General features: G+C 34.1%; 1 protein-coding gene across 4 annotated transcripts in view; it reads right to left on the bottom strand.

Annotated features, from left to right (window-relative positions):
• The window catches only part of GSK3B (glycogen synthase kinase 3 beta), a 165,743-nt gene that overhangs the window by 81,023 nt on the left and 62,067 nt on the right, over positions 1-22,653 (bottom strand). For all 4 annotated transcript variants that reach the window (XM_006210331.4, XM_006210332.3, XM_031680768.2 and 1 more), the window contains exon 3: positions 718-801. In XM_006210331.4, the coding sequence (XP_006210393.1) occupies positions 718-801 (84 nt within the window). The remainder of the gene's footprint in view (positions 1-717; positions 802-22,653) is intronic.

Here is a 22,653-nt window from a genome sequence, read left to right as displayed (position 1 = left end):
AGAAAAGACTGAATCTGGGATGGGACAGTGAACAGGCAGAAAGAAAAAGACCACTGTAAAACAGAAGAAACTGATTTTCTATGCCTTCAACTCCAGTGAGTACAATGACATTAGTTACTGCATCTCCTAAAGAGAAAGACCAAGAAGGCAGGGGCAGAGGGCTGCTGGAGATTCAAAGTATGAATCTTCTTTAATTATCCTTTGCTTTCACAGAATTAAATGTGATCATAAACAGTGACCACTTATAAGAAGCTCTGTAATACTGTATCTTTTTCAACTTTTTCCCCAGGCAAGGATAGGTTAAACTTGCCTCCCAATGTTTAGCCTACCAAAGTCCCCTTCCCCTACAAGACTTCCACTTAACAAAATGACATCATTTTCCTGATTCCAATAAACAGGTGAACTATCATGGGGCTCCAGGAGCACGTAAGTAACACAAAAGGTTTTAAAAACTATGTAAGTTTGCTTTAGAACACCAGTATTAAAAAAAAAAAAGGAAATTCTTGAAAATTAATTCCCTCTATCATTTCATTAACATTTTCCTGATATAACTAATGATATTCAATAACCAAATCTTAAAGTCAGAATCACTAGCGCACGTGTTTTGGAAATATTCCATTCAATTAGCCAAACTGTTTGAGGGCGGGGGGATGGACTGTTTCTAGAAGAATAAGAAGTCTAACACAATATTCCGTATACACTTTCTGTAAGACCTACCTTTTCACCACTTGAGTAGAAGAAATAACGCAACCGGACTATGTTACAGTGATCTAGCTTTCTCATGATTTGGAGCTCTCGGTTCTGAAAAGGAAACACATGAAAATATTTTTTAAATGATAACTGCTATTCATCATATTGACTAATATGCGTCTGAAATTATGTGAAACACTACAAAGAGCAGGCTATAGATATGCTACTAAAAAGTATCACCTGTAGACCAGTGCTGACCTGTTACTAGCCTATGAACTATTTATTACTGCTCTGCAGTAAGGTAAATACAGAAATGGAGAAGTGGTGTTCAGAATCTTTTATTACAATCGGACAGAATAACTTTCTATCTGTGAATCTTATAGTTAAAAGTAGGGTCTATATTTTGTATTCTCCTAAATTTCACTTTTCTTGTAATTCATTTTTATTGCATTTTACAAAAATATCAGCCTTCAATGAATTGGAAAATTTTAAAACTGATACTTAACTACAAACAGCTGGAGAAGCACTGGTCTATAGTATGTAGAGGATATCTGAAATGAGCTATTATTACTGTAGTTTTTGTAACTATAATAAAAATCAAACTTCTTATCAAACAAATGAATCTGGGTGTTAAGAAAACTTACAAGCCCTATTGTTTTCCAAGATAACAGTGAAAAATCTGAGAGTTAGTCCCATTAGAAGAGCTCAGTTGCTAAGTTTCAGAGTTAAAAAATAGCATATTGGAAACTGTACAGTCCTGATAAATTTAACAATCACACACATAATTTTTATTTTGGGGAGTTTCAAAGTTAAGCTCATTCTTCAAGAAAAAAAAGCATTAGATACAATGAATTCCTAACACCATTAATTCTGCAGTAATAATTTGAAGAGTACATACATATTAACAAAGATAAATTACAATATACTTAGCTGTCAGAAGTTCAGTTAATAAGATCCAAATTATATAATACAGAGAAAGAATACCAAAATATCTGCTAAGTGGGCAGAAAATATAAAATTTCAGTTAACATAATGATTCAGAAGAGTTACACACATAAAGTATATACCTGGGAATTTGGAAGAGAAATGCGGTTATGGTTAGGAAATAAGGCCAAATAAAGTGGGGGCGGGGGATGCACAGCAGACAGAGCCTAATAAGCAGAACTGTCCTCGAGCTGAGTGGGCTCCAGTTCTTAGAAGATGGTATTAGAAAGCGGCAAATGTTCCTTCTCCTCTAGAAACTTTGAATAGACTCTATGATGGTTCCAGTGTGTTCTCTAAAAGGAAATGGGAAACTCAGGATGACTCTCCATCTGTCCCTTTAAGCTGACTGTGAGAGCTGAGCTTCTGTATACAGTGATACTTTAAATCCTTTTATAAAACATCAATCTTTCATTCCATTACTTAGTATAAAAGGTTTATATGTGCAGCAATAAGCAATATACCTGCTTCAACAAAGATAATAACTGATGTCAGATTCGGAGTTTTGACTGTTACAGAGAAGGACACAGAAAACTTTACAAATTTCAAAACTGTCCATTTCCATTCCAAATTGAAGCTATTCCTGAATTATGTCTATACTTTGCCAATTCACATCTAGGTAGCTAGTTCTGTGGGAGAACTGTTAATAAGCTAAGAATCACTCCTCTCAGATATTAAGATTGTTTTTTAATATAGCCTACTGTGTTAAAATAAGTTATCTATTTTTCAAGACTCATTAACCAACATAACAGAGAAATATTAAATTCTCAGATAATAAGAAGTTGTGTTAAGGTTATGCAGATGATCTTTCATCAAAAAGAATTCATAAGTAAAGCAAGTACCGGGACCTTAATATTCATCCACCCTTACTTTCTGTTCATATTCTATTATTTTTTAAATTCCCTAAAAGATCCAAAATATAAATTTTCTAGAGCAATATTCTGAGTATTTATCAAGCCAATATTAGGTAAAGTTTATGCCTGAGATGGATTTAAATATGTAACTATCCCAAGCCTAACCATTTTTACTGAGTTGTCCTTTATGAGCTCACCAGTGACATAATAATTCTTTAGAAAAAAACTTATTCTACAAAAATAGTTCACCTGTTTTGTGCCAAGCATCACTCACAATGTTGTGGATAGGGCAGTGACCAAGACTGACAAAGTTTTTATGGAAGAAAGGAGGAATAAACCATACATTTTCACATGAAGAGGACAAATCTTGATAGAGAGAAGAGGCTGAATTTTAGACAGGAAAGTCAGAGTAGACCTCACAAAGAAGGTAAGACCTGAACACAAACCTAGGGATATGAAGATGACAACCATGTGAGGATATGGGGGAAGAGCACAGCAGCTATACGGAACTCCAAATGTAAATGCCTGGAGGTGAGCCTGACGGAGAATGTGACTGCAATATGCTAAGAAAAGGAAGAGAGGTAGGAGACAAGTTCAGAGAGATAGGTAGGGGGTATGTCATATAAACTCTCATTAATCACGGTAAGAAACTGAATTTCACACTAAATGTAAAGGAAAGCCAATGAAGCCAAGAAAATGACATAATCTAATTTACTTTTTTAAACGATCATTCCAAAACCTAAAGAGCATAAATTTGGAGGAAAAAGTGAATCGAGAATTCTGTTTTCCATCTATTAAGTTTGAAATTCTTATTAGACATCTCAGTGAAAATATAGAGCCGGAAATATGCATCTGTATTTGTATAAATGGGACTTAAAGCAAGGGGATCTCATAACCTCACCTAGAATAAAAGTTTGGACAAATACAAAAATATATTTACAGGTATAAAAAGGAGCAGATCAAGTGGAGTAATCAATGAAGCAGGATGAAAAACAAGGGAGAATGTTATCTTAGATGCCAAGTAAAGTAAGTTTTCAGAAAAAGAGAATGACCATTTATGCCCGAAGCTGCCGAAAGGCTGATTAAAATGAAAACAGAAAACTAACAACTGGACATGGCAAATGCAGAATGTTAGTGACTCTTATAAGAGTGATTTCAGTGGTGACAAAAGTCTGACTAGAGGGTATTAAATTGGGGCTGGGAGACACAGGGAAAGAACTAAGAAGTCAGAAAGTTCAAAAAGATAATAAGAAGTTGTGTTAAGGTTTCAGCTATAGCAGAATGAAGAAATCAGCAAATTCACTCTCCCAAAACACCTATAAAAGAACTACATTGTAGAAAACAATCATTTCAGGGCTCTGGAAATCAACCAAAGCCAACAGCAAATCAAGAAGCATTTATTCATTAAACACTGCTAGATACTGGAGTTAGGATAGTGGGGGCCAGTAAAACCTTTTGCTAGGAAATACTACCATCCTCCACAATCACCTTCCACCTCAGACAGTGAGGTAGTTTTATATGGTCAGGGTTGGCCATAAAAACTAGGAATTTTGCTTCTGTGGAGGGGCTACCATCATTTAGAACAGAACAAAAACCCACGACCAATGGCATTGGTATAAAAATAGCAAATTCGATAGGAAACAAAGTAAGGAAGCCCACAGCTCTGCTACCCTGAGGATGCAGTCCCAGCTGGGGAAAAATGACAGACTGGCAGAACACTAAGAAATGTTAACAGGGAGATCCTGGAGATGAGAGAGGCGCTAAATAAGCTCTCCACATACCCCTGGCTGATTTAGAGGTTCTGCACTTATGCAGGAGAGATCCAAGAGGGCCTGGGAGAAAGTACAAGCTGAGGCTGACTTAAAAACTGCCCGAATTTTGAATGTATTCCCCAATCCATGTACAGAATTATCAAAAAATGATGGAAGCTTTATAAACTAATGTTTGAAGACAATCTCTAACCAACAGATGGTTGACCACTAAGCTATGCAGACAAAGAGTCAACTCTTAAGAATCAGGTTAAAAATGAAAATTAGAATAAAGATTTAACACAGAATTCAGGGGCTTCAAACTGTGGAGAAGGAAGATTCTATACATTAGATGCAGGTAAATGGAAAGGAAAGGGAAAGGGGGGGGGAAGGAAGGAAGGAAGGAAGGAAGGAAGGGGAAAGAAAGAAAGAGAAAGGAAGGAAGGAAGAAGAAAAAGAAAGAAAGAAAGAAAGAAAGAAAGAAAGAAAGAAAGAAAGAAAGAAAGAAAGAAAGAAAGAAAGAAAGAAAGAAAGAAAGAAAGAAAGAAAGAAAGAGAGAGAGAGAAAGGAAGGAAGGAAGGAAGAAAGAAAGAAGGAAGAAAGAACCCCTCACACACACACAAAAAAAACAAGTTTCAGGAGGATTAAAAAAAAACAGAACCCAGAGTTGCTACAAAATATTATCAAATATGTCCAACTGTACAAAAAAATTGTGAGATATGAAAACAATAGGAAAAGCTGACCTACATCCAGGCTAAAAAAGTAAAAGAGCCAAAAGAAACTGATTCTAAGTAGACACAGCTGTTGGATTTAGCAGACAGGAACACGAATCAGCTATTACGTTCAAAGAATGCAAAGACCTGAAACCGTAAAAATCCCAGAAGAAAATGTAGGGGTTAAGCTTCTTGACATCAGTCTTGGCAATGATCTTTTCAGATTCAACACCAAAAGCAAAGGCAACAAAAACAAAAATAAACAAGGGGGACTACATCAAATTAAAAAGCTTCTACACAGCAAAATGAAAAAAATCTATGGAAAGGGAGAAAATACTTGCAAATCATGTATTAGATAAAGGATTAATATCCAAAATATATAAAGATTTCATACAACTTAATAATAAAAAAAATTGATTTAAAAATGGGCAAACGACCTGAATAGTTATTTTTCCAAAGATGTACAGCTGGCCAACAAGTAGATGAAAAGATGTTCAACATCACTAATCACTAGGGAATACAAATCAAAACCACATTTGTTAGAATGGCTATTATCAAAAAAAGGCAAAAAATAACCAGTATTGGTTAGGATGTGGAGAAAAGGGACCCTCTGTGCACTGCTGGTGGAAATGGAGATTGGTGCAGCCATTATGGAAAATAGTACGGAAGTTTCTCAGAATATTAAAAATAGAACTACCATAGGATACAGCTATTCCATTTCTGGGTATATATCCAAAGGAAATGAAATGACTATCTCAAAGAATACCTGTATTCTCATGTCCACTGAAGCATTATTTACAACAGCGAAGATATGGAAACAATCTAAATTGTCCATCAACAGAGGAGAATCCACAGGAAGATATTCCATCATATAAATCATGAACTCCCATATCTGATACCGAAATACATGATCTGCTTAATACTTTACACTTCAAATGTTTGTCTTGTCATTCTATATGGATTGCAAACTTCTTAAATGTATGGACTGTAAAGTCCTTAAATGTAGACTGTATCATATTTCTTCTTGTGACCTACATAATATCTATTTAGTCCTTTGCACATAGAATACACAGACTGAGTTAACTAGCCTTAATTTACACTTGATCTTTTACCTCAAAGTCACTGAACGTTTTTTAGTGAAGGGTAAAGTATTAAAGGAGCTTATTCAGATAAATCTGGCTAGATTATCCCAAACTAAATATGGTAAAATCTAATCTGAAGAGAGAAGGCCCCTGATATTTGGATATTGCTTCACAGCTTGAAAAAGCTATTGTATTTAACCTCCCTCACATGATTCTAAGGAAAAAATATGTAATTACTAAATATTTCCACCTACATCTTACCAACAGAAAACAAATTCAGAGGTGTGAAGTAACTTGTCCAATTTATTAAATAAAGAGCTCTATTCAATATTTTTTGAGCATTAGGAAATTAAAAAGCTAGAAATAGCAGCAAAATGGCATAAACAAGTACCTTCAGATATTATAATCACCAAGCACATTAAGGAACACAAGAGACTAGCTGAGGGTTAACAATGAAGTCTTTTTCAAATAATTTAGGTAAAATAGAAATTACACCCTATAGTTCAAGAACTGCTATATCCCACCACCATGCTTTATCTGATTCATGAATTTTTATCTTATGGTGACCATTTATAAAACTTAACCTAGCCTAATATAAAAATAAACTCCAAACAAAGGTTAAAATGCATATTGAAAAGGTGTCAAAATAAACAAGCACTAGCAAAGAATACTCCGAAAATGAATTTAAGAAAAAAAGTTCCACTTAACATAGCATCAAAAAGAATGAAATACTTAAGAATAAATTTAACAAGAGGGTTTAAGATTTGTACACTGATAACTATAAAACAAAAGAAATTCGAATCTGAATAAAGAGAAAGACATTCTGTAATCATGGATTAGAAGATTAATGTTAAGATAGTAATGTTTCCAAACTGATCTACAGATTTAATGCAATCCTATCAAAATTCCAGCTGTCTTTTTTTTTTAAAAAAAAGACAAGAAGTGCAAGGGGCTCAGAATATCCAAAATAATCTTGCTAAAGAAAAAAGTTGGAGGACTCACACTTCCACATTTACTACAAAGTTAAATAAGTCAGTACTGTAGTTGCAAAGACACAGACACAGATGAATGGAATTAAACTGATATGAGTCCAGAAATGCCTACATTTATAGCCAACAGATATTTGACAAGAGTGCCAAGACAATTCAATAGGAAAAGAATAATGTTTTCAACAAATGGACCTTGGACAACTGGATATCTACCTGAAAAAAAGATGGAAGCTGCACCCTTTCTTTACACCAGACACAGAAATTAACTCCAAATGGATCATAGACCTAAATCTAAGAGCTTAAATTACACAACTTAGAATAAATCATAAAAGTAAATCTTTGTGACCTTGGGTTAGGCAAAGATCCTTAGATATAAGACCAGGGCACCAAAAAACAAACAAACAAACAAACAAAAGAAAAAATAGATAAACTGGGCTTCATCAAAGTAAAAAATACTTGTCCTTCAAAGGATACTGTCAAGGAAGTGGTAAGACAATCCACAGACTGAAGAAAACATTTGCAAATCATATATTTGATAAGGAATCTGTATACAGAATTAAGAACTCTATTTAACAATAAAAAGATAAATAAACCTATTTTTAAATGAGTGAAGGAAGGACTTCTGGTCTCCAGTTTGGCATGGCAGGAACTTGGAAGTCATCCCTATCATCTTCACAGTAAGAGCTGAACAAACTGAAAACGAGTCCTCTCCTTAAGTCCATCACAGAACTGTGGTCATAGGACAAACTGCTGCCCTAAAAACCAGAGACAAACAGGTAGATACATAAAAGCTTACTGGAGAAGCCCAGGAGCAGAAATTGCCTGTGAAGCCAGTACCAGTACAGGAAGACTTAAACTGTAACTGACAGGGGTGCAAGTGTGGACAAATCTGAGAGTTAAAAACTACGGGGCGGGGGGGGGGTCCACATTTTTCTCAGTTTTTACCTCCAGGAGTCCTACCAGGTTCACATAATGAAGATCTAAGAAAAATCTGTTGGCTGCAGGAAGAGGGAAAAAGTAGCCATTTAAAAATAGGCCTAGAGCATTCTTTTCTTAAGACTTCCCTCAAGAAAAACTATTCTACAGAGCTAATTGAACTGAGGGAAAGGAAATACCCAACACTAGCCTTCACTAGACTTTCAAGTGGCCAAAGGGAAATAACCAATTCTCACATCATCTAGCCTTCCATGTAAAGGATGGGAGATATAAAACTCCAGTCCCCTCTACCTTTGTCTCCCCTATTACGGATGATGGGGACAAAAAACCTAAGAAGCATTTATAAAGGTCAAGCCCACAACACGGGCTCACTAAGAGACTACGACCTAATTTTAGGAATATAGAACACTTGCCCTCCCTCCACACCTTACCACCACTTATGGAGCCCTATGCTCCTCTATAACAGCAGGGAAATACATGGAAAGAAATACATTTTTCAGACTTTATATTTACGAATTCTCTCAGGAAACCCAAAGACAACAGCAGAGACAAAATAAAAGAACACCAGAAGAAATTTTAATTTATGACACAGCTACAGCAAACAATAAACATAATCTAACTCCTGCCAGATAAACATAAAAGTTGACATTAAAGGCCTATTTACCTAGGTAATTTTTACAGAATATAGCAGGTCCAGCTTTCAACATAAAATTACACAGAGTACTAAAAGACAAAAATCAAAATATAAATAGAGAGCAGGCATCAGACCCAAACACAGCAGAGATGATGAATTATCAAACTGGGAATTTAAAGCAACTATGATTAATATGCTACGGGCTCTAATGGAAAAAGTAAATAACACACAAGAACGGATGGGTAATGGATGCAGAGAGAGATGGAAACTCTAAGAAAGATTCAAAAGGAAATGCCAGAAATCAAAAACAATGTAACAGAAATTAACAATGTCTTTGAGGGATTTCATTAACACACTGGACATGGCCAAAGAAGGGATCAGTGAGCTTGAAAAGATGTCAATAGAAACTTCCAAAACTGCAATGCAAAGAGAAAAAAAACCGAAAAAGACAGAACAGAATATCCAAGAACTGTGTGGGACAATTACAAAAGGTGTAACATGCATAATGGGAACAACACAAGGAGAAAAGAAAAAGGAACAGAAATAGCATTTGAATCAGTAATTGAGAATTTCACAAAATTACTATCAGACAACCGACCACAGATGCAAGAGGATATACCAAAAAATCTACACCTAGGTATATCATATTTAAAATGCAAAAGATCAAAGGCAAAGAGGAAATCTTGAAAGAAGGCAGGGGAGGGGGGCTCACCTACAGCCATATAAAGAATTACATCAAATTTCTCTTCAAAAATCACGTAAGCAAGAAAAGTAAAATATTTAAAGTGCTGAAAGAAAAAAAAAAGCCACCAATCTAGAATTCTGCATCCAGCAAAATTATCCTTCAAATGTAAAGGAGAAATAAAGATTTCTCTCAGGAGAACAAAAATTGACAGAATTTGTCAACAGTAGACCTCCCATCCAAAAAAATGTTAAAATACAAATTCATCAGAAAGAAAGAAAATGTCATAGGTGAGATCAGGTCTGCAGAAAAGAAAAACAGAACACTAGAGAAAGAATAATAAAAGTAAAATATATTTTATTTTTCTTATTCTTAATTTATCTAGCAGGTATCCATTTGTTCAAAATAATACTAACAGTGTATTCAGTAATGGTATCTAACAGATTAGCGAAACTGATGATAGCAATGTTACATGGAATGGAAAGGAGAAATTGGAAATACCTTGTCATAAGGTACTTTAACTACTAGTGAGGTGTTTGTTACTTGAAAATGGACTTTAAAATGTTGTAAAATGCATATCGTAAACTCAAGTACAACCACTAACAAAGGTTTAAAAAAAGTATAACAGATATGCTAAGAGAGGAGAAAAAATAGAATCATATCAAATGCTCAATTAAAGACAGAGGGAAAAAAAGCAAAACAAGAAACAATGTACAAAGGCAATGAATAGAAACAGTAAGATATATGGTAAAAATGTGATCCAACTATATAAATAATCTTTTTAAACATCAATGGTCTAAATCTATAACATGAAAGACAGAGACTATCAGTGAAATTTTAAAAAAACCATTAAAATTGTACAGGTTTATACATCACTTATATCATAATTTAAAAACCAATAAAAATCATTTTTAAAATAAATTTTAATATATAATCTAAAAGAAAACCACTTTAAATTCAAAGACACAAATACATTAAACGTAGGGATGGACACAACAAGAAAACTACAGACCAATATTCCTGATAGAAACTGAGTGTAAAAACCCTTAACAAAATACTAGTAAACCAAACTCAACAGCACATAAAAAGGATTATACAGCATTACCAAGTTTTAAACCTGCAATGCAAGAATTCATACTTGAAATGCAAAGATTTATACCTGGAATGCAAAGATGGTTTTACATAAGAAAATCAATGTGATACACCACATTAGCAATATGAAGGACAAAAATCAAATGACCACCTCAGTTGATGCAGAAAAAGCATTTAACAAAATTCAACACTCTTTCAAGATAAGAATGCTCAACCAACTGAAATAGAAAGGAAGTGCCTTAACATAATAAAAGCTATAGGTGAAAAGCCCACTGTTAACATTATATTCAATGATAAAAAACTGAAAGTTTCTTCCCAAAAATCAGGAACAAGGCAAGGATGCCCACTCTCATCACTACTATTAACACAGTACTTGAAACCCTAGCCAAAGCAATTACACAAGAAAAGTAATAAAAGGCACCTAAACTGGGGAAAAAAAGTAAAATTATTTCTGTTCACATATGAGATGATCTTATATGCAGAAAACCCAAAAGAAAATCAATCAATCAATCAATCAATCAAAACACCAACCCTGTTAGAACTAAGAAAAAATTTCAGCAAAGTTTCAGTACACAAAATGAACACCCAAAAATTCGAAAATTGTACCTCTTGGGGAGTAATGGAAATTTTAGGTTATCTTGATTGCGGTGGTGGTTTCAATGGATGTATATATTTATTAAAATTCATAAAATTGTACATCTAAAATATGTGTAGTTTACTGCACAGGAACCATACCACAATAAAGGTTTTTTTTTTAATTGGTTGTATATCTCTATACCAACAATGATCAATCAAAAAAGACAGCAGTATCATTTACTACATTACCAAAAAGGGTAAAATACTTAGGAAGAAAACCTGACCAAGGAGGTGAAAGACTTGTACACTGAAAACTATTAGACTTAATATCATTAAAATGTCCATACCACCCAAAGCCAGCTAGATTCAAGCCAATCCCTATCAAAATCCAATGGTACCTTTTGCAGTAATAGAAAAACAAAATCCTAAAATTTATATGGAATCTCAAAATACCCCCAAAAAGCCAAACAATATTGAAAAAGGACAAAGTTGGAGGTCTCACACTTTCTGATTTGAAAACAAGCTACAAAGCAACAGTAATCAAGGCAGTATGGAACTAGCATAAACACAGATATGTAGACCAATGGAACAGAACAGAGAAACCAGAAATAAACCCTTACATATATGACCAAATGATTTTCAACAAAGGTGCCAAGACTACACAAGGGGAAAAGGATAATCTCTTAAAGCAAATGGTACTGGGAAAATGGAATATTCACAAGCAAAACAAAAAAAAAGGTGATGAACTCTTACCTAACAGCATACACAAAAATTAACTCAAAATGGATCAAAGACCTAAAACTACAAAAACCCTAGAAGAAAACAAAGGGGAAATGCTTCAGGATATTGAAGTTGGCAACATAAATAACTTTTCCTGACTAGCTTATTTCACTTAGCATAATGTCTTTGAGGTTCATCCATGTTGTGGCAAGTTAAAGGATTTCTTTCTTTTGATGACATCAAAAGCACAAATGATTGAAACAATAGATAAATGGGACTACATCAAACTTTAAAACTTCTGAGTATCAAAGTAAATTAAATCATAAGCTAATTTATATGTGGAATCCTGTAAAAAAAAAAAAGTCAAACTCATAGAAACAGAGAGTACAATGATGGTTACAATGGGCTGGGGGAGTGGGAGAAATGGAAAGATGGTATTCAAAGCCATAACGTGATGGGGATCTAATATACAGTGTGGTACCTATAGTTAATAATACTGTATTGTACTCTTGAAATTTGCTAAGAGAGTAGATTTCAAGTATTCTCACCAATGCACACACAAAAAAGGTAATTATGTGAGGTGATGAATATGTTAATTAACTTATTAGGGCAATTATTTCACAGTGTATACATGTAACAGATGATCGCACTGTACAGTACTTTAAACATATGCTATTTTGTGAATTATACCTCAGTAAAACTGGGAAAAAGTAGAGTTCAGCCAAAAACAAAACAAACAAAAAAACAGTAAATAGTTAAGTTGGTAAGTTTAATTATATATATATATTTTTTTTTTTAATAAAGAAAAGTAAAGGGAAAGAAGACAGTATACTATACTAAGACTAAAAGAAAGCTGAGGTAGTTACATTAATTTCTGACAAAGCAGACTACAGAGCAAGAATGATTATCAGGGATAAAAGGAGGCATTACATAATGAAAAAGGGGTCAATTCTCCAAAGAAACATTACAATTCTTAATTTGTATGCACCTAATAGCAGAGCATCAAAATATCTGAGGCAAAAACTAGTGGAATCACAAGGAGGAATAGACAAGAATCCATTATTATAGTTGGAGGTGTCAATATCCCTTTATCAGTTATTAGCTACTGATGTATCCAGCAAGTAGAAAATCAGTAAGAATATAGTTGAACTGAATGACATTATTAATCCACTGGATCTAATTAATATATTTACAGAAAAATTTTACTCAATAATAGCTGAATACATATTCTTCTCAAGCTCATATAGACCATCATCAAGACAGAACTAATTTGGGGCCATAAAACATACCTGAGCAAATTAAAAAGAATAATCATCATACAAAGTATGCTCTCAGATCTCAATGAAATTAAACCAGAAATCAATAACAGAAAAACAGTCAGAAAGACCCCAAAATATTTGGAGCATAAACAACATACTTCTAAATTAACACATGGGTCAAAGAGGTCTCAAGAGAAAATAAGTATTTTGAGCTAAATCAAAATTTGTGAATGCAGTGGAAGCAGTGCTTGGAGGGAAATTTTTAGCAATGATTGCATATATTAAATAAGAAGAAAATCCAAAATCAACCATCTAAGCTTGCAACTTAGAAAACTAGAAAAAGAACAAATTAAACCCAAACTAGGCGGAAGAAAAGAAATAATAAAAATTAGAGAAGAAACTGAAAATAGGAAATCAACAAAGAAAAATCAGCAAAATCAAAAGATAGTTCTTTGAAAAGATCAGTAAGACTGGTAAGCCTCTAGCCAGGTTAACTAAGAAGAGAAATCAACAAAGAAAAATCAGCAAAATCAAAAGATAGTTTTTTGAAAAGATCAATAAGACTGGTAAGCCTCTAGCCAGGTTAACTAAGAAGAGAGAAGACATAAATTACTAACATCAAAAGCAAAGAGGTGCCATCACCACAGATCTCATGGACAATAAAAGAATAATAAAGAAATATCATAACAAACTCTGTACCCATAAATTTGACAACGTAGCTGAAACTGATCAATTTCTTGATCATATCTATAAGATGTAGAAAATGTACTTGACAGAATTCAACATCCATTCATAAGAACTCTAAGCAAACTAGGATTAGAGAGAAACATCCTCAACTTGATAAAGAACATCTACAAAAATTCTACAGGTAACTCTATACTTTACAGGCAATAAAGACTCAAGATTCTCAACCATTCCTACTCAACACTGCACAGAATGCAGTAAGATGGCCCCGTGCTGCCCACTGAAGGTAATAAAGGGTACACAAAGTAAGAAAAATAAGTAAAGCTATCTTTGTTCATAGATGACATGACTTTCTGTGTAAAAAATCTCAAGGCATCAAAAACAGAAAACACCCTGGAACTAATAACCGATTATAGCAAGGTTGCAGGATACAAGATTAAGGTCAACTGCTTTTTTATGTACCAGCAATAAACAACTGAAATTTGAAATTAAAAAACAATACAGTTTACAATGGTACCCAACACCACTGCCCCTCAACAAGAAATACTTAGGTATAAAGCCAACAAACTATGTACAAGATCTACAGGACAAATACTATAAAACTCTGAGGAAAGAAATCAAAGATCTAAGTAAATGGAAACCTATCTTGTATATGCAGAGGAAGACTCAATATTGTCAAGATGCCAGTTCTTCCTAACATGATCTATAGATTTAATGCAATCCCAATAAAAATCCCAGCAAGTTATTTTGTGGCTATCGAACAGCTGACACTTCAGTATTGTAGAACAGTCAAAAGACTGATGCTAACTGACTTAAAGACTTACAGTAAAGCTACGGGGGGTGGGGGGGAGCCCAGAAAAACAAAAAACAGTATGCTACTAGAGAAAGAACAAACAAATAGATCCCTGCAACAGAACAGAAAGCCCAGAAATAGCCACCAGATATAACCAAAAGAACTTTGACAAAGGAAAAAAGGCATTTCAATGGAGAAAGGACAGTCTTTTCAACTGATAGTGTTGGAACAACTGAACATGCAAAGAAATGAATCTAAACACAGATCTTACACCCTTCACAAAAATTAACTCAAAATGGATCACAGGCCTAAATGTAAAGGGCAAAACTGTAAAACACTTACAAGACAACATGGGAGAAAATTCAAATGTCCTTGGGTTTGGTGGTGACTTTTTAGATGCAACACCAAAAAGCACAACCCATGAAAGAAAAAGTTGTAAATTTGGTTTTTCATTTAAAATGTAAAATTTCTGCTCTAAGTCACTAAATGAAAAGACAAGTCACAGACTGGGAGAAAATCTCTGTAAAACACATCTTAGAAAGCACTGTTATCCAAGATATACAAAGAACTCTTTAAACTTAACAGCAAGAAAACAATCAACTATTAGAAATGGGCAAAAGACCTGAACAGGCACTTCACACTTTTCTCCCACCTCCCACCTCTGGCAACCACCAATCTCTGTATCTATGAACTTAATCTTTTGTCATTGCTGTTCCTTTTTTAAAGATTTCATACATAAGAGATCATGTGGTATTTCTATTTTTCTGTCTGATTTATTTCACTTAACACAATGCCCTCAAGGTCTATCCAAGTTATCACAATGTCAGGATTTCCTTTTTACAGCTGAATTTTATTTCATCATATACATACATATCACAATTTCTTTATTCATTCATCCATTTATGAACACTTAGGTTGTTTCCATAGCTTGGTTACTGTAAATAATGCTGCAATAAACATGGAGTACATTAATCTTTTCAAGTTAGTATTTTGTCATTTTCTTCAGATAAATATCCAAAAGTGGAACTGCTGGATCCTATGGTAATTCTATTTTTTATATTTTGAGGAATCTCCACACTGCTTTTCATAGTGCTTGCACCATCCATTTTCTCCTAAACAGTGCCCAAAGGTTCCCTTTATCCACATTCTTGCCAATACTTGTTACTTCTTGCCTTTTTCATAACAGCCATCCTCACAGGTATGAGGTGATACCTTACTGTGGTTTTAATTTGCATTTCCCTGATGACTGGTGATGTTGAGCATCTTCATATACCTGTTGGCCATCTGTACATCTTCTTTGGAAAAATGTCAATTCAAGTCAATTGCCCATTTTTTAATCAGGTTGTTGGGGTTTTTGCTACTGAGTTGTATGAGTTCTTTACATATTTTAGATATTAGCTTTCTCCCGTTCAGTGGGTTGCCTTTTCATTTTGTTGATGGCTTCCTCTGCTGTGCAGGGACTTTTTAGTCTGATGTAGTCCCACTTGTTTATTTTTGCTTTTGTTGCTTCTGCTTTGGGTTTTAGATTTAAAACATCACAGCTGAGACCTATGTCGTGGAGTTTACCATGTATGTTTTCTTGTAGGAGTTTTACAGTTTCAGATCTTATATTTAGGTCTTTAACCCATTTTGAGTTAATTTTTGCATATGCTATAAGACAGTGGTTGAATTTCACTCTTTTGCATGTGGCTGTTCAGTTTTCTCAACATCATTTATTGGAGAGGTTGTCCTTTTCCCACTATATATTCTTATCTCCTTCATCATAAATGATTTGAACATACATGCATGGGCTTATTTCTGGGCTCTATTCTGTTCCACTGATCTATGTGTCTTTTTTTATGCCAATACAACACTGTTTTAATTAATGTAGCTTTGTAATATAGTTTGAAATCACGAAGCATGATGCCTCCAAATTTGTCTTCCTTCTCAAGACCGCACTGACTATTGGGGGATTTTGCGGTTCCATACAAATTTTGGGATTATTTGTTTTATTTCTTTGAAAACTGTCATTGGAATTTTGATAGGGATTGCATGAAATTCCTAGATTGTTTTGGGTAGTATGGACATTTTAACAATATTGATTCTTCCATTTCATGAGCACATAATATCTTTCCATTTAATTGTGTCTTCATCAATTCCTTTCATTAATGTCTTTTAGTTTTTAATACACAGGTCTTTCAACTCCTTGGTCAAACCTATTCCTAGGTATTTTATTCTTTTCAGTGCAACTGTTAATGAGACTGTTTTCTCTGGTAGTTTGTTATTAGTGTACAGAAATGCAAGAGATATGTGTGCAACTTTACTGAATTGGTTTATTCTAAGTTGCTTTTTTTTTAATGGATTTTCCATACACAATATCATGTCATCTGCAAATAGTGACAGTTTTACTTCTTCTTTTCCAATTTGGATGCCTTTTACTTCTTTTTCTTGCCTAATTGCTCTGGCTGCCTTCTAATAAGTTTTATTTCTCTTTCTTTCAAGCCATTCAAATCACTGAAAGGCAGAAAAAAGACATTCAGGACCACAAATGGCATGCTTCCACTTTTTTTCTCTCTGGGATAATGGAGGCAATAAAACTACATATAATTTTAAAAGCAAAATCAACAGAATCCTTCCCCATCAACCTTTATACAGTCTCTGAAAATTCAATTCAATTAAAAACATATTTTATTAATCATCCTACATAGGCACTTGAGAAAGTAGCATAAAACAGTCTGTTACCTTAGGAAGTTTGGTGTGTCAACTATGAAAATGTGCCTCTCAGATATCCCATTGCAGGAAATTTCATTGACCAATGGTCCCAGCTACTGAGCTCTCAAAGCCATTCTCTTCTTTGGGGCCAAGCCAAGCTTCCCACGAACTGTTCCCAGCCAATGACTCAGCATGGCAGATGTACTTAATAAAGCCCTTTTCCCAGGAGACACTGGATTCCTCTAATGGTTCAACCTTGGACTGATGATTCTCTACTGGTTTTGCTGTAACTTTCTTAGAGCTGCACTGCAGTGTTAAGACTTTTCCTACATCTTCTATCTCCTCTACAAAGGTTAAAACCTGTTTTTTTACACTTGGTAACTACAAGTTTTCATGACCCAAAGAATACAGCTCTATATGGCATAACTAAAGGTTACTATTTCTTTCAAGTTGTCTGTCAATTTTATCAAGAAATAGATTTTCCACAAAGGACTTAAAATAGCTATATAATTACAAATAATTAGGTACCTGAGAATAGAATTAAGAGAAAGCAAAACAAAGAGGAAAAAGTCCAAAATAAATAGCAGTTTGTAGTAATTAAGATGCCTAAAAATAAAAACAATAGAACTTAATTTTAAGGAGTTTTAAAATTAAATGTTCTCAATACATTGCTTCATTTGATTAAGACAAAAATCAAATGAGTAAATGGAGTAAAAAGAGAGCACAATATTTACTGAGTTTTTTTATGCACCAAACTTTTTATGCATCAAACTAGGGCATTGCTGTAGTAATAGAATTTCAACTTTACAGATGATGAAACTGAGGCTCATAAAGTTAATGGATATGCTCAAGCTTACAAAACTACTAGTAGTGGACCAAGGTCTTATTTCTTCTATATTGTCTCCAGAATATGCAGAGAGTGATCGCAAAGGATGGAGCTGAGACATTACCTCTCCTCACTCTTCAAAATGGTATACATTAGAAGTAGGGCTCAAATCACTCTCCATTCACAACAGAACAACAGTGACACTTCACTTCCCTACCCCCACATTCCAACCACAGAGGAAATGAAACCATGCAGGATATATGAAACCTGTGACTAGTTCAAAGGAGAACTGAAATTAATAGTTAATGAAGCTAAGATCACTAATTAATTAAAAATGTAGCTTACTGATCTTCAAATTGGAAAAGCCAGCCTCAACAATCATCAGTAGCTTTGGGGATTGATTAATCTTCTCCCTGCTCTTATATCAAAGGTCTCCTACATAAGGTACCTAGCTGGACTTTATACCTAACACCACCACAATAGCATTTTCTTTCATAAGCACTTCCAAACTGGCAAGTTGAGGTAGCTTAATTTTAATTTAAATAATTTGCCATAGTATTATGGGTCCAGAAGGAAAAAGGCATTCAAATTGTAACTAAAACACCACTGAAATGAAGTATTACACTAGAAATTTATTTACAAAAAAAAAATTCAGTCTTTAGATATAGCAGGAAAAATTACCCTTGGTTTTCTTTTTATTTCTAACCATTCTTTCCCTTCTTGTTTTTTCACTGAAACAAACTGCCTCTCACTGACACCAGCAGAGGTTCAGAATGTTGGTCTACGTAACTGGGCAAGAAGACCCTATTCCAGTCTTGTTTTGAAAATACATAATTATTTAATGCAATCTTAGGTAGCAGCTATTTAAAATCACAGAGGTGAAACTATAGAATTGTAAGCTGTCAGGAAAGTTGCTATTTTATAATAATTAAGAGAAATGAATTGGTCAATATATCAAATTTTATTTTTTGGCAAATAGTTAATATTTAGGAAGAAGAACAAAGAATACTTAAGTTCCACAAAGAAAAAGTGATACATTGGAAATAACTGAACTAGTATACTATAAGACAGCCTGCCACTTTTTAGCATTCAGAAGGAAAACAAAACCAAAGTTATACAATAGGAACAAAAGCAATAAAATACTTAGGAAGAATAAGCTTAACAACAAATGTCAAAATCCTTTATATGTAAAACTCCTGAAAAACACAGAAGTAAACTTGAACAAATGGAAAGATGTCTCTTATTCCTTGGTAATTCAAATCAATAGGTGATTTAACTCCCTAATAAGTTGATTTACAGTTTAGAAATTCCAATTACAAATATCAACAAGTTTTTTTATGAAGTTAGCCAAACTGATATCAAAGTTCATATGGAAAAATAAACATCCAAAAAATAGCTGGAGAAACATGAAAAAGAAAAGCTACAAAGGCAGATTAGCCATACCAGACATTAGAACATACTATAAAGATGCATAATTAAAACTGTGATACTGACATAAAAATACGCAAATGACCTAGTAAAACACAACTGGAAAGTCCAGAAATAGACCAAGTATATGTGGAAATTTAGCATACAGTAACAACAGCACCTCAAATCACTGGAACAAAGACAGACCTTTTAATAAACTGTACTTAGACAACTGATTAATGATTTACAAAGGATAAAATTAGATCAATATTTCAAACCATGCATAGTAATAAACTCCATACACATGAATAAACTTCAGATGGACCAGGGATCTAAATGTAAAAAGTGAAATATTACAAATGCTAGAAAATATGGCTGAGTTTCTCTTTAAGCTAAAGAAAAGGCTTTCTAATCACAACTAAAATCCAGGTATGATAAAAGAACACCAAATTTGACTGCATGGAGGCAGGGGGGACGTCTATATGGCAAAAAAAAAAAACAAAAAACAAAAAACAAAAAACCACACAAAGCAATAATACTACATCACATCCATAATAAAGAATTCTTCAGCATTGAGAGGGAAAGATCAAAAATTCATTTTTAAAGTGGGCTAAAAAAAAGAAAAAAAGGACAATTTTCACACACATTCACAAAAACAAGTAAAATGGCCACTGAAAGGATAGAAAGATGTTAAAACTACATTTATAAGATTGTAAATTAAAACTACAATGAGATACCATTTCTCACCCATCAGACTGGCAAAAACTGAAAAAGTAAATCAATGCATATTGTCAGCTGTGGATAGACAGGCATCCATATGTTGTTACTGGAGAGAATGCAAATCTGTACAACCCCTTATGAAGGGAAGCTCAGCAATATCATACAGAACTGCCTATGTGTTTATGCTTTGATTCAGCAGTCCTAGTTCTTAATTTACCCTGAAGATATACATCCAATAAAAAAAATTACATATGCACAAAGGTTTTCATAACAGCCTTCTTGGAGATTATAAAATATTGAAAAAAAATTCAGTATCCATATATAGAAGAAGGTTGGAATCAACTCTGCAATACTATGAAGCTGTAAGAATGATGAGAAAAATCTCTGACATGATACACAATGACTTCCAGGAACCATAGTTAACAGAAAAAGTAAAGTACAAAATATCTTTAACAATATTATATTTTACGTAAAAAAGAAAGCAAGAAAATTATAGTCGGCCCTCTGCTCCATAGGGACCCCCAGGGATTCAACCAAGCTCAGATTAAAACATTAGGGGAGAAAATACTCCAGGATGTTCCAAAATTCAAAACTTGAACTTGCCACATCAGCAACTATTTACACAGCATTTACATAGTATTTACAACTATATAGTATCCACATTGTCTTAGGTATTATAAGTAATCTAGAGATGACTTAAAGTATATGGGAGGATGTGCTTGGGTTATATGGAAATACCACACCATTTTATATAAGGAACTTGAACAGCCGCAGATTTTTGGTATCCACAGGGATACCCACAGGGGGCAGGGTCCTGGGACCAGTCCTCCCTGGATACCAAGGAATAACGGTATACTTGCAGCTCATTTGGGCAAAAGAAACCCAGAAAAAAATAAACCAGAACATGGTAAGACTGGCTATCTAGAGACTGAATGGAAACAAGACCAGGAATACAGAGGGAACATTTGTGTATTTCTGACTTTAGGGACCATGTTAGTGTTTCACACAATGAAAATATAATTTTTTTTAAGTCAAAAAGAATGGGGATAAAGTTCTATAAAGGGATATGTATAGAAACGGATGACTCAAACTGCACTTCAAATGAATAACTTAACTATGCTAAAGGAAAAAAATTTCAATTTTTTTAAAAAGCAAGAAAAAGAAGAACACAAGTACCATACTTCTGAACAGAATATATTAGTTTGATATAGCAAAGATAAAATGTAACAAAGCATTCTGGAGTCAGACTGTTTGGATTCATGTATCTGCCCATCTACTCACTTGCTAATTGTATGACCCTGGACAGGTTAATTTATAATCTCTTTGTGGGCAGGTTTCCTTATCTGAAATAATAACAATACCTACCTCACAGCAGTAATGATAAGGCTTATATAAAACTACTCATGTAAAAACCTTAGGTTACTAAGCATATATTAAGGATTTGATAAGTATTTGCTATCATCAACTACTAATTCAAAAACACATTAAATTTGTGGGTATCCAGGAGATGCACGTAATAATAGAGTTCCTGTCATGAAAAAAATTGGAATTTCCTAGTTTATGAACATTAAGTGTTCAAGCAATCTAGAATAGAAGATCCATATGGCTGGCTGGAATCATCTGGGAAATTTCATAAAGGAAGAATCCGACATGGATCTTTATATATGCCCAGGATTTAGACAGCAGGAGAACGGGAGAGGTAGAAGGGAAACTGAATAAAAGCAGAGAAGCCATAGAAACCAATATATCTCAAGGACAGTAACATATACAGTTTGTAAAAGCTGAGTATTTGGAGGTATGGCAAGACTATGGAAGCTCCTAAATGCACAATTAAAACCGGGCAGGCTTTATTTTCTAGACTATGAGGAACCAGAGAAGATTTGTGTATAGGAGAACAACATGGCCAAAATTAACTGTGGAATTATTCTAAAGTTGGCAAGCATAATGGACTGGAAGTGAGAAGATCAGTGGGAGAGTTTTACCAGTGGTTAAACCAAGTAACAACAAGGATCTGACTGAAACAGTAGTGATGAGAAAAGGAAAGAAGGTATAGCTCAATGAGGCAGTGAGGGGGAAAAAAAAAAAATCAACCAAGCTTGGTGATGACTAGATACGAGATATGAGAGAATGGAAGAGTCTGAATGACGGGTGAATGATAAAACTGTTAGAAGGAAAAGCAAAAAGGAATGGGAACCAATAGAAAAGATTTCCGTTAAGACTAAAAGATATGTCAGAATTAGACAGAAGCCTTGCCAATTTGAGACAACAGTACAACATTCAGATATCAAGATCCAGTAGGCATTTGGCAACATGGGACTAATGCTCGGGAGAGAGACAACTGAAGACCTAAACTTAAGAAATTTTTTTTAACCTCTCTAGAATGTTTGAGACATTCAGGAGCATACAGACACTAGACTACGTGTTGTTTCAGAGCAGTAATCACCTCTTATTTTTATATCCCTTAATGTTTAGTACAGTTCCTAGCACATAGGAGACTCTCAGTAAAATGTTGCAGAGGTGGGAAGAGCAGGGAAGGGAACAGAGTTACATGGCTTGTTAATGGCAGAGCCCTGATT

The sequence above is a fragment of the Vicugna pacos genome, chromosome 1 (assembly GCF_048564905.1).
Source record: "Vicugna pacos chromosome 1, VicPac4, whole genome shotgun sequence".
NCBI lineage: Eukaryota > Metazoa > Chordata > Mammalia > Artiodactyla > Camelidae > Vicugna > Vicugna pacos.
This window is presented reverse-complemented; position numbering and strand designations above follow the sequence as displayed.